The sequence below is a fragment of the Mugil cephalus genome, chromosome 16 (assembly GCF_022458985.1).
Source record: "Mugil cephalus isolate CIBA_MC_2020 chromosome 16, CIBA_Mcephalus_1.1, whole genome shotgun sequence".
Taxonomy (NCBI): domain Eukaryota; kingdom Metazoa; phylum Chordata; class Actinopteri; order Mugiliformes; family Mugilidae; genus Mugil; species Mugil cephalus.
In genome coordinates, this window is record NC_061785.1 from 2,334,795 (window position 1) to 2,350,962 (window position 16,168).

General features: G+C 38.4%; 2 protein-coding genes across 2 annotated transcripts; both read right to left on the bottom strand.

The window, feature by feature from the left end:
- Positions 1 to 603: 603 nt before the first annotated feature.
- Positions 604 to 4,427, bottom strand: tvp23b (trans-golgi network vesicle protein 23 homolog B (S. cerevisiae)). The gene is made up of 7 exons (XM_047608235.1): positions 4,336 to 4,427; positions 2,909 to 2,976; positions 2,675 to 2,819; positions 1,763 to 1,852; positions 1,515 to 1,640; positions 1,161 to 1,289; positions 604 to 1,070 (listed from the first exon to the last, which is right to left on the bottom strand). The coding sequence occupies exons 1-7, from the start codon at positions 4,345 to 4,347 to the stop codon at positions 1,044 to 1,046; spliced, it is 597 nt and encodes a 198-aa protein (XP_047464191.1). The 5' UTR covers positions 4,348 to 4,427; the 3' UTR covers positions 604 to 1,043.
- A 1,280-nt stretch (positions 4,428 to 5,707) lies between these two features.
- On the bottom strand, positions 5,708 to 15,517 carry trim16 (tripartite motif containing 16). Its single transcript, XM_047610123.1, has 6 exons — positions 14,488 to 15,517; positions 10,427 to 10,522; positions 9,976 to 10,209; positions 8,973 to 9,144; positions 7,211 to 7,306; positions 5,708 to 6,982 (listed from the first exon to the last, which is right to left on the bottom strand). The coding sequence occupies exons 1-6, from the start codon at positions 15,031 to 15,033 to the stop codon at positions 6,357 to 6,359; spliced, it is 1,770 nt and encodes a 589-aa protein (XP_047466079.1). The 5' UTR covers positions 15,034 to 15,517; the 3' UTR covers positions 5,708 to 6,356.
- Between the last annotated feature and the right edge of the window lie 651 nt (positions 15,518 to 16,168).

Below are 16,168 nucleotides of genomic sequence, written 5' to 3' on the forward strand. Positions count from 1 at the left end.
TTCAGATGTTTTTGCTATTTGTCTCATCACTCACGCCTTCATGGGTAAGGGTTGAGACTACATTTTAAATGTTTGATTGCCTCTTACTTTTATGGAGAAGCGCTTAGCCATTAGTTTGAAGGTAACTTCTTCCAGTTTCCGGTAAGGCGTCTCCTGCTCTTCTGCATCCGGCTTCTGATCCAATTACGTCATTTTATTGTGACAAATTACATTTTTCTATTAAATTATATTTAAAACATAATCTTGCGTACTCCAGGTGATGCTGGTTGTTTTCAAAGTGCGTTAAAATATTAGGAATTTTTTTGAAAATAAATAAATAAATAAAATAAACAAATATGTAATGACCCAAACCTGCCACCGGGAGTCGCTGTCGCGTTCATTATTAAAAATCCAACACATCACACCAACGAATTAAATATATCATTTAAATAAGTTTTAAATCAGATAATTATTAAGATTTATTATAATATTATTAATGCTTTGTTTCGTGATTTAAAACTATGACACAAAACTTTATTTTGCTGGAAATTACCACATGTATTTCTTCTACACTAAAATATATGACACTTCAGAAAACTGATCAATTAGCACAGATAAAAAAGATGACGTTTCAAATCATTTCTTTACTTTACATATTTACAAATCTCCAAGGATACTTTACACAGTCCGTCATATACAAACAAAATTATGTTTGTAGAATACCTTTCAGAAACGTGTTAGAAACTTATTAGAGGCCCGACTAAATAAAATACGTGAGACTTTCACTCATGCGTTTCCTGCTGAAGTTAAAGTCTGAGGGTTTATTGCTGGGCTTCAGTTAGTGAAAGCAGCTTTCAGACGTCTGACTTCAGTGGGGAAGATCAAGCCGAGGAGTCACGCATCACGTTAAAAAGAAAAAATAATCAAACACTCGTCAGTTCCATTTAATCTTGAAAAAAAGAAAAAAAAAAGGTTTTCTTTCCCTGTGTCCCCTTCCTAAAAGAATATATATATAATATAGCATTAAGAATAATGCAGATGTGTTAAAATCGCAGAGCTGCACTCTACGATTCCTCCTCTTTAGACAGCGCCTGTGGATCGAAAACAGACTTTTAGAGGCACAATAAATAAAAAGGACACTTTTTTTTTATGGTTTACAGAATAAAAAATATTCAAATGACCTGTTTGAGGAACTGTCGTCCAAAGTAGTTGGTGGCCATGTTCTTTAAGCTGGTCTTTCCTCCCACTTTACATCGTACGTATCCGTAGAGGTTGGCTCCCTGCAGCACGACGCCCATGATCACAACAGGCTGAGAGGAAGAAAAGCAAAAACATCATTAATTCATTTTAAGCCCGGACGTTTTTATCTGTTATTGTCTCTATGTTATGGTGCAAATAAATACAAAATGTTTATAACCGTATATTTTCTGAGCCTCGACTCTGAAACAATGAAACTGAACATTTTGTGAAGAGTTTTTACAGAGTCACATCTTTGGTAGGAACCAGTTTTTAACTCCTTAAACTGAACAACTCACCATCCATTTAATCTTGAATGAGACCAGGGTGCTGAAGGAGAAGATGACCCAGAGGACTGGACAGATAATCAGCCCGAGCCAGAAGATCCTGGACTCTGAGTCTGAAGCTTGTTGCTTCCCAGAGGCCTGAAAACAGCAAACAGGATATTCTCACAGTCGGGACATCTGTGAATCCGCTAAGGCCTAAAGGACTGTAAACACCCATCATCTACATATAGAGCAGGAGGAGGTTAAATGGAGGCATCTACCTTCCTGGACTCAAACACCCAGTGGCTCCGTCCGTCGTCGTCCACCTGGTTCCACCATCGCAGACCGACCAGCAGCCGCCCGCTGATGTTCTGGAGATAAGGACGATCTGAATCATTCATTCATACTGAAAACACATCCGGAGCCTTTTAAACTTTACACTGGTGCCACTAACAGAGGGATGAAGGTGATGTCCCAGCTAGCGGACGTCTCTATGGTTACGGCCACTTAAACATGGAGATTAGTAGCGTTAGGTTGAATCATAGACTTTAATAGCGTCTAAAATGTTTAAATGTTGTGTGAATGACTGAACCAACAGGTTTGAAAAGCAGTCAGAGATATATTTTATATTTTTACAGATATCTGCCAAAGAAAAGAGAAGTAAATGGATCATTGCGTTAGAAAACCTGGTGTTGTGGTTCATTTAGTGTCAGGTAATATTAATTTATGCTGCATTTTTTGATGAAGTCAGACCTTAAGTTACTTCTTAAGTAACGTTGTGGACGGCTGTAAGTTAAGTTTGTTTATGGGTCATAGTTGAGTCCTTAATTTTATCTGATAATCCACATTTTTCCTGGTCTCCCTGTGTTTACTGACACATTTCACCATGTTTTTGCCACTCGGGGGGCGTGGCCTCGTTAATAAACACTACGACAAGCCACGTCCATATTTATATACAGTCTATCCGAACACAAGAGTTTAATGTTTATGTGTTACTGTCGAGCAGCGAGTTAAAGTAAGTTGGATCCGGGACAAATTGGCCATTTTTCCCAACAACTCCATAAAAATCCCAGCGTAGAGCAGATGTTTTTTATATGAGCAGATGTAGCCGCCACCGTTCAGACAAGGCCACGTCTCAGTGAGCGCGACATTAAAATCCACGCGCTAAGAATATCTGAAGCCAGAGGACAAACCTTCACTGTCCAGAAGTCACACGAGAGCAGCAGGATTATCGCCACCATGCAGGCGATGAAGCTCCGGCTGAAAACCTCACAGAGCAGGTAGACGACGATGGCGGTGACTCTGAAGAAGAGGTGGAAGAAAGACGCCATCGGGTGCCTGGTGACAGATTATCAAGGCATTAACACACTATGAAATAATGACATGTTCAACATCTGCTCAACGTGCACAGAGTTCTTTAAACTTACTTAATATTCGTCTTTTTTAACCTTTTCCCTGCATCCTCCTCTGCGTCAAACAGAGACACGTCTTCATCCTGAGGGATCAATAAGGAAGAAGCTTAATCACCGGAGACTGAAACATGTGGAAGAGTCACGGGTGATAAAAGCCTGAGTGACGGCACCGTGTTTAAACCTTGTAAATAAAAGTGAAACACAGTCACTGTGAGCAGATACCGGCTGCTCCCATTAGACCAAACATGTACAACTACTGTTGGTATTTATGCAATGTTTGCTTTTCCTCCCTTTGTGTGCGACGTCCTTGAACTACATCCTGCTGTGACAATGAAAATTATTTCCCTACTGTGGAATAAATCAAAGGATTATTTTATCTTAAATGTGTCTCCTTGCGTGGATCATAATTTAAGTTTTTAAATAATCTATTACTACAGCAAATACAGTACATCAATATAACACAGAAATATATAATTAAATAACAATTATGTTTATTATTCATTAATTTGACAACACAAATTAAAACTGTACAAAGTTTGTAGTATTTCATTTATTTATTTTCAGCCTTGTCCAAATTTCTCAATAACCAAAGTTAAATATGTTTTATTCTCTATAACTTTGTTTTGTTTTTTTAACCAGGAGATTTTTTCAATAACGGAGATTTAAGTCTAAATAAAAGTCTTAAATAAATAAAAGTCTTACCAAGCAAATTAATCAACAGCAGCTTTTTTTTTTTTTTTATAAGACATTAACTGTTTAATTAGCTTCTTCCAAACAACAAACAGGACTTGATGTAAAACAGAACCTTACATTAAGGAAATTATAGAAAATTGAATGTGTATCGTAATATTTCTACACTAAACATTAAATAAAGCCGAATATAAACCTGCTAAATCATGTTTATTTATATTTACGAGTTAACAAAGTTAAACACCAACAGACATGTAGCCTCGTTTTATTGGCTAACTCTTGAAGACGCTTCTCCATTTTAAGACATTTAAATACATCCTACAAAGAGTCAGATCACAGATGTTTTCTGGTTTAGTTAATTTGAGACTTTATATGTTTATTTGAAGGTTTTAAAGCAGAATAACAACAGCTAACAGCAATAACGCTTTACCACACCCACTGTGTATCATAGACAGGAAAGAAGCACTAATACGGGAGATTACAAGGAAGAAATCTTCATGTTTATGTGGTTTTAGAAAAGTTAAATTAAAGATAAATTAAAGATAGCGGTGCAGAAACGTTACTTAGCTCCTAAACCTAGCAATGCTAACAGCTTAGCAACGCTAGCGCGACAGATGTCCTGACTCAGCCGCGAAATATTAAACGTCGATAAAATAATTTTACGTTATTACTTCGCGCGAAGCAACCGTGCACACTTTGACATGGCCAATAAACGAAATGTAATAAAAGAAAGGATTAAAAACGTGACTTACTCCTGCTAGCATGTTGACGTCTGTACAGGAACTTCCTGGTTACACGTCAGCGCATTGGTGACGTCACGTGACCGGAAGCTTCCACGTCGTTGTTTTTGCGTTTTTATTTCTGGATTTAAACATGTTTGTTTTTGTGACGTATTTATGACTAATACACATTATTAACTAAGATATTTATATATAATTATGTTTTATTAACACATATATTAAACTGTTCTTCCGGTTTATTGTTTTTTTTAACAATAGTTAAAAACAATAGTTTTGTTATATTTAATATATATTTACTATAATATAATATATATAATATAATTATATAATATTTTTATTCAAGTTTCAAATGCATATATAAAGCCTCCAAACATCACACACAATCACACGTTTCCAGTTAAAACATTACAGCACAGTCTCTTTTTTTCAGTTGTTTTCTTTAGTCTTATATTTATTCTACTGAGATGCTATTTGTTGCTTTTATAAAGTGTTGTGTAAGCTGCTGTGTCCTGTTTGTTTCTGTCTGAGGACTACACATGGAAATTAGCTCGTAGCTAAATCCGGCATATTTACGCTGGGTCATGTATTTGTACCAAGTATTAATCTAATTTGCTCTGTCCTCACCAAATAAAGAAATAAATATTTTTAATCTTTCCTTTTGGCTTGTGGGCACAAACAGAAAAGGAAACAGATGCAGCCCGGTCTCTTATCAGCTCTCTGGCTCTTCCTGGTTGTTTATCATCTTCTTTGCATTTGTTTAATTTGTATGTGTGAGTGTTTTAAACCTCCATGTACTGACCCAAATATAAAGCTTCAGTGAGGTTTGGACGGATCTGAGCTGTGACACGATCACTGACTCTCATCGGCTTAGTTTGAACCTGAAAAAGTGACAATATAAAATGTTTCTTTACTGTTTCACATGTTGGAACTCACATTTTCTGCTTATATCCAGATTTATGTGAAAATAGAGATGATTACAACAAAAATAAACAGACTCTAAACTGATCTTCCCTCCGTGTTGCGCAACAGCCCAAATGACTCCACCCAGTTTCTATCGTCATGTTTGAGTCACAGGTTTCCAGTTTTCCAAAAATACCTCACGGTTCTTATGGAATATAAACACCATCTGGATTTTATTCTGAGGCGTGTTTCAACAGAGAAATAAATACTTTTACATCATCTGTACATTCCTCCAACCTACCAGACACATTTAATTATAAACTAACTCGACTCCACGTCTCTCGGATGACGGCTGACTTTCCTCCTTAAAAAAAATAATAATAATCTGTAGTAGGAGGAAGTTGGTCCAGAGATCATGCTAATCCTCTTTAGTGTCCTAGCGTCCTGAAACTGTGAACAAAAGTGGACATTTTGTTTCTACAAATAAAGGCAGACATGTTTTTTTTATTATCATTATTATTATTTTTTGCATACAGAAAACACAGAACATTCCTAGTAACAGTAGTCCCGAAAGCTTCACAGGAGTTTAAATATGACCCAAACATACACAGATTATTAGTAACAAAAAAAAAATAATAATCTGCTGTAAACAAGTCTAAAAAGTCAAGAGTTTCCACCGGGACTGTCGCGGAAAAATGACATTTCAATAATATGGTGAAAAACGATCCAGTGCTACTTGATCACAGTTTGTGTTTTATGTGTGTTTTCTTCTGTTTTATTATTATTATTATCTTGTGTGTAATTCACCTCCCAAAAGAGAGAGGACGACATAAACCAAGGTAAAAACATTTCCAGTTTTCTTAATTTGATGCATAATATGTTTCTTTATAAATGTTTTGTCATAATGTTGTGTGTCTGTATGTGGTTCTGTAACTGTCTATTGTACCTGTCTCGGCTGATTATTAGCATTCATGCTAAGTCCAGTACATTTACACTGACACTGACCAACGCATCAATGTCCCAATTCAATAAACTAAGAATAAAATAAAAAATAAAGTGAGAGTCTGACGTGGAGACGGCTCCAGGTTCCACATTTGAGGTTTTTTTTTGTAAATCTTCCAGGTTGACGTCCCCTATGAGTCGACGGCGGCTCCGTTGGGAGGTGAGGTGGGCGGGGAGTTGGGAGGGGAGGGGCGAGGGGAGGGGCTCTTCACAGGTAACGGGTCCCCGGGAGCCACCAGGGTCACGATGTTCTCCTTCTTGGAGAGCCAGAAGGCCGGGTACAGGGGCTCCAGGAACTCGGCCCGGTACTCGTGGATGAGCGTCATGGCGTCGTCCACGCCGTAGAAGGCCAGGAGGCCGCCGCTGTAGTCCACGTAGACGCCGAGGCGCGAGAACTTGTCCACGCTGAGCGGCGTCTCCACGTCGCTGTGCCAGGCCGAGAAGGAGCGTCCGTTCCACTGGAGGCACCAGGAGAAGTCGTTGCCCGTGATGCAGCTGTTGCTCTCGCTGCCCTTGCGGTCGATGCTCTTGTAGGTGACGCCCACGTGCGTCCCCTCGCCCCGGATGTCCACCTCGAAGTAGTGGCGTCCCAGGTAGAAGCTGTCCGAGGCCAGGACCTGGCGCCAGTTCTCGAAGCGCTCCGGGACGTCCGGGTACGGGTGCTGCCACGGGGTGGTGTTGGTCACCTTCCGGTTCTCCTCCGTCAGACGGAGGAACTTGTGAGCTGTGTCTGCGTCGAAGGACACCTGAGCAGAGTCTGGGGACGGGACAGAGGACAAGGTGAGACAAAAGGCAAGGTACAAGACAAGACGAGACGGGATTTGATCCCAGAGAGAAACTTTAAAAAGTCTGAGAGTAAATAATAAATAAATAAACTAAAAGTATTTTTTTATTCACAGACACTTTGTTCATTCAAGTTTTAAATAATTAATAAGTTGGTCTCAGTCTAAATAATGAAACGATGAAGAAATAAAAGAGGTTTTACATTTGAGGAAGTCGTCTCGTGTCTCTGGGTTCGGTATGGACATGTTCTGTTTGGCTGCAACGATCTCGTGGACGGTCGTCTTTATTCCCATTTTATCTGCAAGGTCAGAGACAGACATAGAAATTATAAAACATTCTGTTTGTTCTACATCTGTATCTGTATGTTCTACATGTTCTATCTGTTACATATGTTCTATATGTTCTACATGTTCCATATGTTCTATGTTCTACATGTTCTATCTGTTCTACATGTTCCATATGTTCCACATGTTCTATCTGTTACATATGTTCTATATGTTCTACATGTTCCATATGTTCTATATGTTCCATATTTTCTATCTGTTCTACATGTTCCATATGTTCTATCTGTTCTATATGTTCTACATGTTCTATATTTTATACATGTTCCATTATGTTCTTTATGTTCTACATGTTCCATTATGTTCTATATGTTCTACATGTTCTATATTTTCTACATGTTCCATATGTTCTATATTTTCTATATGTTTACATGTTCCATTATGCTCTATATGTTCTACATGTTCTATCTGTTCTACATGTTCCATATGTTCCATATGTTCTATCTCTTCTATATTTTCTACATGTTCTATCTGTTCTATATGATCTACATGTTCTATCTGTTCTATCTGTTCTATATGATCTACATGTTCTACATGTTCTATATTTTCTATATGATCTACATGTTCTATCTGTTCTACATGTTCTATATGTTTTATCTGTTCTATCTGTTCTATATTTTCTACATGTTCTACATGTTCTATATTTTCTACATGTTCCATATTTTCTACATGTTCTACCTGTTCTACATGTTCTATATTTTCTACATGTTCTATATATTCTACATGTTTTACACGTTCTATATGTTCTATATGTTCTATCTGTTCTACATGTTCCATATGTTCTATCTGTTCTATATGTTCTACATGTTCTATATTTTATACATGTTCCATTATGTTCTTTATGTTCTACATGTTCCATTATGTTCTATATGTTCTACATGTTCTATCTGTTCTACATGTTCTATATTTTCTACATGTTCCATATGTTCTATATTTTCTATATGTTTACATGTTCCATTATGCTCTATATGTTCTACATGTTCCATTATGTTCTATCTGTTCTATCTGTTCTACATGTTCCATATGTTCTACATGTTCTATCTCTTCTATATTTTCTACATGTTCTATCTGTTCTATATGATCTACATGTTCTATCTGTTCTATCTGTTCTATATGATCTACATGTTCTACATGTTCTATATTTTCTATATGATCTACATGTTCTATCTGTTCTACATGTTCTATATGTTTTATCTGTTCTATCTGTTCTATATTTTCTACATGTTCTACATGTTCTATATTTTCTACATGTTCCATATTTTCTACATGTTCTACCTGTTCTACATGTTCTATATTTTCTACATGTTCTATATATTCTACATGTTTTACACGTTCTATATGTTCTACATGTTCTATATGTTCTACATGTTCTATATTTTCTACATGTTCTATCTCTTCTACATGTTCTACGTGTTCTACATGTTCTATATCTGCGTGGAGCTGGCGGCAGGGAGGGGTTTTAATGAGCAGCAGGTGACTCATGGAGTTCAGGTGCGGGAATGATTCACATATCTGAGGACGCCGTCGCCCACGCACACAAGACTGTCAACATGTGTGTAGTGTGTCTGAACCAGTTCTTCTTCTTCTTTCTTTCCTTCTTTCTTTCATTCTGTTTGTTCTCACCGCTTTTACACGTCTCTTTGACCTTCTCGATGTAGGACGACATCAGCATCGCACACAGCTCCTGAGTGGAGTCCACAATCACTCGGCTGAAGGAGTTCAGACGGTCCATGAGGCCGATGTAGACCCCAGGAAGAGAGATGTCAGCGGCCTCCTTCTTCCACTCTGCATACTCCTGTTATAAACACACAAAGACAAACACGCAGAGGCGTTCAGGCCCGGAGGGATTTTTGGGCTTTCTGCTTTTTAAGTTACTTTTCTGCACAATTCATCTAAAAGTTATTAGTCATCGGAGGCAAAACCTTTAACCTCTTATCAAAAGAATCTATTTAGGACATTTAGGAAGTGAACTGGATGCTGTTCATGAACACATTCTTAGAGGCATGCACATACAAACCCTTTAAGACTTTATTAAAATGGATTTAATCGCGATTAATCGTATATAGTTAATTCACGATTAATCGCAAATTAATTAACCTCCTATAATTCCAGACTTTTTTTCAGAACAATTTAGGACATAACCAAAGTAAACGGGTTGTGTCTGGTTATTCATTATTCATCTTTCCTATGGACATAATATAATATATTTACTCCTATCTCTAGTTTTTGTACATTTGTTCATATGAAAATTTTATTATACTTATTAGAAATTAGATTTAACTTTTTATTTTATTTTATTTTATTTATTTGTGTTTATTTAATTGTGGTTCTCAAGTCTTTTGAGCTACTGTGACCTAGCCAGTTCCCTTGAGAATGAATAAAGTCTAATTTATTGTCACACTTGGTGTTCTGTGCATATTTTTGCACATTTCTACACATTGTTTTTTCTATGTTTTTAATTTATAAATAAATTTTTTATTTAGTTTTTCTTTCTACCAACTATTCACGTTCAGGATTCTTCAGTAACTGTTAAAAATTAATTCTAGTGTTTATTTATTGAATAGAAATGAGTCAAAATAAGGATTTATTTATGTTTTGAGATTACTAACAGATTACTGGATGGTACCTGTAGGAAGTCCACGTCGTTCTTGTTCTTGGAGAGTTTCTCCACCTGCGTCTGAGTCTTCTTCAGCTCCGTGCATCTCTGCTCCAGATGGACCCGGATGCCCTCGGCCTGCCTCAGCGCCTGCTTCTCCTCCGCCTCCAGGATCTCCGTCACCTCCCTCTTGGCCTTCTCCACCAGCGCCTGCAGCTCCACGAACTGCTCCTCGATCACCGCTCGCACCTCCGTCACTGAATTCTGTCGGAAGAGATTGCATCAAAAGGAAATCATTACATAACTCCGGCCTGACCGGGGGAATCCTGCTGCCTCACAGAAACTGGTTTGCGTGGAGGGCTGCTCCCAAACATCACGGATTACAGGTCAGTCCAAAAATATCAGTAGCCAACCCACATTTAATAAAAGCGTTTAGATATTTGTGGGATTACTCATGTGGTTACTCATGCTTTGTGTTTACCTCGATGGAGACGGTGTTGAGCTGCAGTTTGTTGATGGCATTCTCAGCCGCTGTCATGGTTTTCACCATCTCCGCCTGCTTCTCGGCCAGCTCCTTCTGCACAACACATCAACACAAAGCAAAGTCCACATGAAGATAGGACCGATGTAAACATTCAGAAAAACTCTTTCCTGTTCTTTGGAGGAGGAGGAGGTGGTTACACATCTGATTCTTGTCTCTTTTCTTTTGAAATGCTCTGGCTTGTCTTCACTCTGAATTCCTGAGGCAGGTCCAGGCAGAGCTGAAGCTCCGACTAAAATATTTGCTCTGCATTAAAGTTCAAACCCCGAAGGTAGAACAAGCGCCACCTTCAACGTGAGTCACACTCAGTATGTTAAAATTTATGACATTTCTATACCCCGCAGGGTGAACACACACTGGTAACTCACAGGGAAACTGATTTGAGAAAGCAATAGAAGTCCTGGTTTCTAACTCCTCTTTGCACAAATTGTCAGTGGTGTGCACATGCAAGATTCAAGAATCAAGAGTCTTTATTGTCAGTATGAGAACATAACGAAATTCTGCAGAGACCCCCGGCTTAAAGGCACAAAAAACACCCTTAAAGTAAAAAATGTGTGCAGAGAAAATGTAAATACTGTAACAATGAACATAAAAGTGCCGCTTAGTGCAGGTTCCAGTCTACACAAACCCTTTAAGACTTTATTCAAACGGATTTAATCGCGATTAATCGTGGATAGTTAATGCACGATGATTGATCGCAAATTAATTAACCTCTTATCATTCCAGCCTATTTACGACAACGTAACTGAATGTCATTCATGAACATGTCGGAGCTCATTCATGGTCTTGGTTTCTTTTTAAAGACAAGACTCTGAAGTTTCTGTCACAAAAGTCAGAATCACTCTAAGTGGTTTTGTTTTGGAGGAATCAGAGTTGGAACACAGTTAAAAAAAAAGAAGAAGTTGTTTATGTTTTTTAAAAATTGTGTTGGTTGAATCCTATAATGACTTTTATCAGTGAAACCAGAAGAAAATTACATATTGGATCACGCAGCATTTACTCAGACACGAACCATGTCCAAAACTCTGACTGGTTCAAAAAGCTGCTGCTGTCACTTATACGATGATACAGCAAAATGTTAACGGGTTAAATTGATATTTTTCTATTCTTTAATCAACAAGGGAGTGGGTTAATATGTTTCATGCATAAAGAAATCATATTTATTTCAGTATCAATTGCGTTGTCTTGGCTGCATATGGTTAAAATTAACCCGGTGATGTCTGAACGTACAGTGACGTCAATACCAGGAGAAGGTCAGGGCTGACCACTGGTGAACAAAACATGCTCATGTCTGTGAGTTTGGTTCTGAGCAACTTTCGTTTGTCCTTAGAAATCTAAATTTAATCTAAATGAAAGTGTCATAGTAGCGTCATGGTTGGGAGGAGGTCGGGGCGAACAAAGGGCGTGTGAAACACAAATGTTTCATAATGAGTGTGACAATGACTAAACACATTTTCCTGAAATAACTTAAAGAAAATAAACCACTAATCACGCACATCATTACTGCTGCATCACTTCCTCATTTACACAAACTACGGGTCGGGCCGAGGCTCAAACGTTAATCATTAACGTCACCATTATTACTGCTGTTAAAAGGAATTTGAAACAAACATCATTAACTGCACCGACCGAAAGACGAGGACGTTTACCTCCTACGGTTTGAATCTGACCTCGGTGAATAAAAATAAAACCGCAAATGAGTTTATTTTAAGAGGAGGTCGCTACTATATAATTTACAAGAATTAAGGACAAAAATGAAAAGCATTGAAACGGAATTTAAAGTTAAATAAGTGTTGTTTTGTACTGCTAAAATTTGATTTCCACGCTAATTGATCTTCTTTAATGTTAAATTTTAAGGTATCACTCATTAAAAGTATATTTTGCCAACTCTTGTGCAGCTTTTTCAGTTTCCATAGTTACTATTTTCGTTCTAACTAAACTAAACTTCTTCGCAGATGTTGTTCTGTTGTATTTTACTTAATCGCTTAAATGTTGTCTTGATATTCACGGTTGTTTGTGTCTGTATGCACCTGAATTCAGTCTCACATCTTTTAGTAAATAAAATGTTTCCAAGACCTCGACTCTTAACATTAATGGAGTTAAAGTTAAAGTCCAGTTAAAGTCCAACCTCCTTTAAAACTCAGATCTCAACTTGTATTTCTTCTTTAATCTTCAAATAATTAAGTCTTTAACTCTAGAAGTAGAGTTCATTGCTGACTACAGGTTTATCCAGATCCTTTAATCTTCCGCTTATAACCTGGATCAGAAACATCTCATCTGGTTCCTTTTATGTCATAATTTCAGAGTTCAAAGTCTTCTGTAGTTGCCATGTTTTTTTAATTCTGACGTTTTCTGGCGTCTTTTCCCGGTGTGACCTGAATGCAGCGTGACATGTTTGGGTTCAAGTGCATCTAAACTAAACAAAGGTAAGTTACGTAACGATGCAGAGATCAAATGTAGGAAGAGGAAGTCATTTTAATCTGCTGCCGCAATCAAGGAGCAGCGGTTAACTCTGGCATCTTTATTTCCTTCCATTTCTAGGGGAAGTTTACAGATTTAAATGTTGTTCAGCTTAGTAGTAGATCTACTACGTGAGCCACTTCTTTTCACCTGCCCGTCTGGGCAGCATTCCTCTGAACTGAGTTTACATTCCAGCTCTAACGAAACAGTTTGAAATTCTACAGCGGCGCACTGAGCAAATAACAGGTGTGGGCTAAAAGCTGCAGACCTGTGAAGGAATCTTGAAGGGAATGTTTGAACTTGAGAGGTCGGGGACTGTCACAACGAGACAAATGAGCCGTCGGCTGGACGACTGGACAGATTGAGTTTCCAGAAAGCCGCAAAGCCCCCGAGTCAGAGCTTGTGATGCTCAGTTAGACTCCAGTGCTATATATGCATGTCCTCTCCAGGGTGTGAAAGCTCCGGCCTGGATGAGATTTAAAGGATTATTTCTGACCTACAACAGCAGATTAATGACTCTACAGCTGGCACGTGTTGTTCTTTTGATGCTCAAAGCTTTTGTTTACTGAGAATGTGAAGATCTGTGAGACCTTTGCCACAGATGTGATAGATGTGAGATAAAAATATAACAACAAATAAAACACCCAGTTTCAGAGTGCCGGAGAAAAAATCAGGAATAATAAAAATAAATAAATATTATTAATGATAAATCATACAGTTTGAGATCATTTATGAAATGTCAAAAGTTCAGAAAAAAATAAGAAAAAAAGTCTTTAATTGCCCCTTAATAAATAATAATGTGGCTTATGACATGTCAAAAAAATTACCTTTTTTTAAATAAAAAAAATGTCTGATTGAAACTACAGACAAACTAAGTAAAAATAATGAATAAAAACAAATAAACAAGTAAATTCTTCATTTCTATTCTTCTGTTGTGAACGTCTGAATAGAGGCCAAGAACAAAGTGTACGACGTGTCCTCGTCTGGGTGTGAAGAGGGATTACATCTCACCTCTAGCAGCAGATTAATAGTCACAGATGACACGTGTTGTTTTTTGACACTCAGAGCTTTTGTTTAACTTTAATTCACCTGAACAGCTGTTGAACACAAGTCTTTAGATCCCTGGTAGCGTTTCCAAAACACCAGCCACAGGAATAACAGCATCATTTCCTCAGTCATATTAACACTTACTGTGAGAATATTAATAAAAACACCAACGTGCTTCTTGTTGTTTTCCAGAGTTTGACAGTTACTCTGTTAGACAAACGATATGTATGGAGATTAATTAAAGGAAATTAATTTAAAGAAAAGCAGATATTTGGCCTGATTCAAGATTTAAACTTTTATTTTAATTTAAGAATTGTTTTAAAGATAATTTTTAAAACATTTCTTGGCTTCCAACTTTCAACCGGCTTTTACTTGTTTTATTTGTTTGTTTCATTCCTTCTGTTCTTGTCTACCTGTGTGCAGCCCCGTGTTCGAACCCGTGTTTCTGTTTTTAAAGTCGTGTATAAATAAAGTTTGGTTTGGAGACCACTTGCCTCTATGCGTTTGCGGGCCTCCTCCACGGGGACCGTGTTGTGGCCCCTGTGCTCCTCCGTCATACAGTCCTGACAGATGCAGCAGGCGTCGGCGCAGCAGAACAGCTCCAGGGGCCACTTGTGGCTCTCGCAGGTCCGACGCTCGATGTCCCTCAGCGGCTCCACCAGCCGGTGGTTCTGGAACTTGGGGTTCTCCAGGTGGGGCCGGAGGTGGGCGCCGCAGTACGACACCAGGCAGGTGAGGCAGGACTTGAGGGCCCTGCAGGGGCTCTCGATGCACGAGTCGCACACCACGTCGTCGGGGCCCAGAGGTTCCTCCTTCACCTCCTCCTCCCCCGGGTCCTCCTGAGGCACCTCTGCCTCCTTGGTCTCCTCCGACTCCTTCGGGTCTTCCTCCGTTGCCTTTGAGTCCTGCTCCTCTATGATCCCAGGGGGGGCCTCGCCGGTCCCATTCTGCTTGGGGATAGACTTGTCGGGACTCTGGAGCCTCTCCACCGGCTGGTCTCCGTTCAGCTCACCTGGTTCCGCTTCCACGCTGTCGGCCATGACTCCGCTTCCACTCAGCGGGAGGAACTGGCTCGCCTGCTTTTATCCAAGAGAAGAGTCTGAAGGCCACACCTAGATGATGTGAAGCTTCACAGTTTCACCGCCCCTGGAACCAAGCAAACACCCCCCCTCCCACCAACACTCCAGCAGCAGCAGCAGGGTGGAGCTCCCTCTACAAACCACCAGGAAGGTGTAGGGTTGCATTCCTGCACATGTTCTGTGTTTCAACGTGGACTGAAACGAGTCGTCGGCCGCTCTGCAAACAGTCCTGATAATGAGGAAGTGAAGCTGCAGCCTGTTGTTTGCTCGTCTGCCTCCTCCTCCACATGTGATCACTTCTCATGTGTCCTCTCCTTCCTCTGCTTCTTCTTCTTCTGTTGCCGCTGCGTCTGCTCCAAAGTTCAAGAGGAAACTTAGAAACAGACTGAAACTGGTCTGAGAGCAGCTCCAGACCAGATACTGCCACCAAGTGACCAGACACAAACACTGAGGAACCAGGAAAAGCTCAATGAAAAGCCTGTGGTCATGTGACTGCTTACGTGTGTGCTCAGCCAATCAGAGATCAGTGTTGGTATCTTCCTCGTTCTTCCCTTTATTCCAGATAATCTACTCTCATTGTTCTCTGTATTTGTTTTGGTGACAATTTATTTTTTTTTTCCTAGTGGATTATTTTTTTATATTTTCCACAGATAATGTTTTTATAGCAAATAAATAAACAATTAAAATTGTATAAAGCATTTAAAGATTTTCTCAGACAACTTTTAAAATTTTAAGTTTTTATCCTGGTTGAAAAATGCTAAAGAACTGAGAAATGTTTTAAATGTTTTAAATTAGTTTTGTTGTTAAAAATAAATAATTAAATTATTAAAAATAAAAAATGATTTAGAAAAACATATTTTGTATATTTATTTTTTTCTTCATTTGAATAAATAAAATGTCTGTAAATGTCTGTATTTTGTGTTTTCTGCTATTTGAAATAAATAAACAATAATAATTGTATAAAACATTTAAAATCTATTAAGAAAAGAAAGAAACACTAGACTAGAACACACTAAAGAAACACTAAAGAATAGTGGTATTTTTATGGAACAAAATAAATTAATTAAACAATAAAATAAAAAACAAAAAATACAAC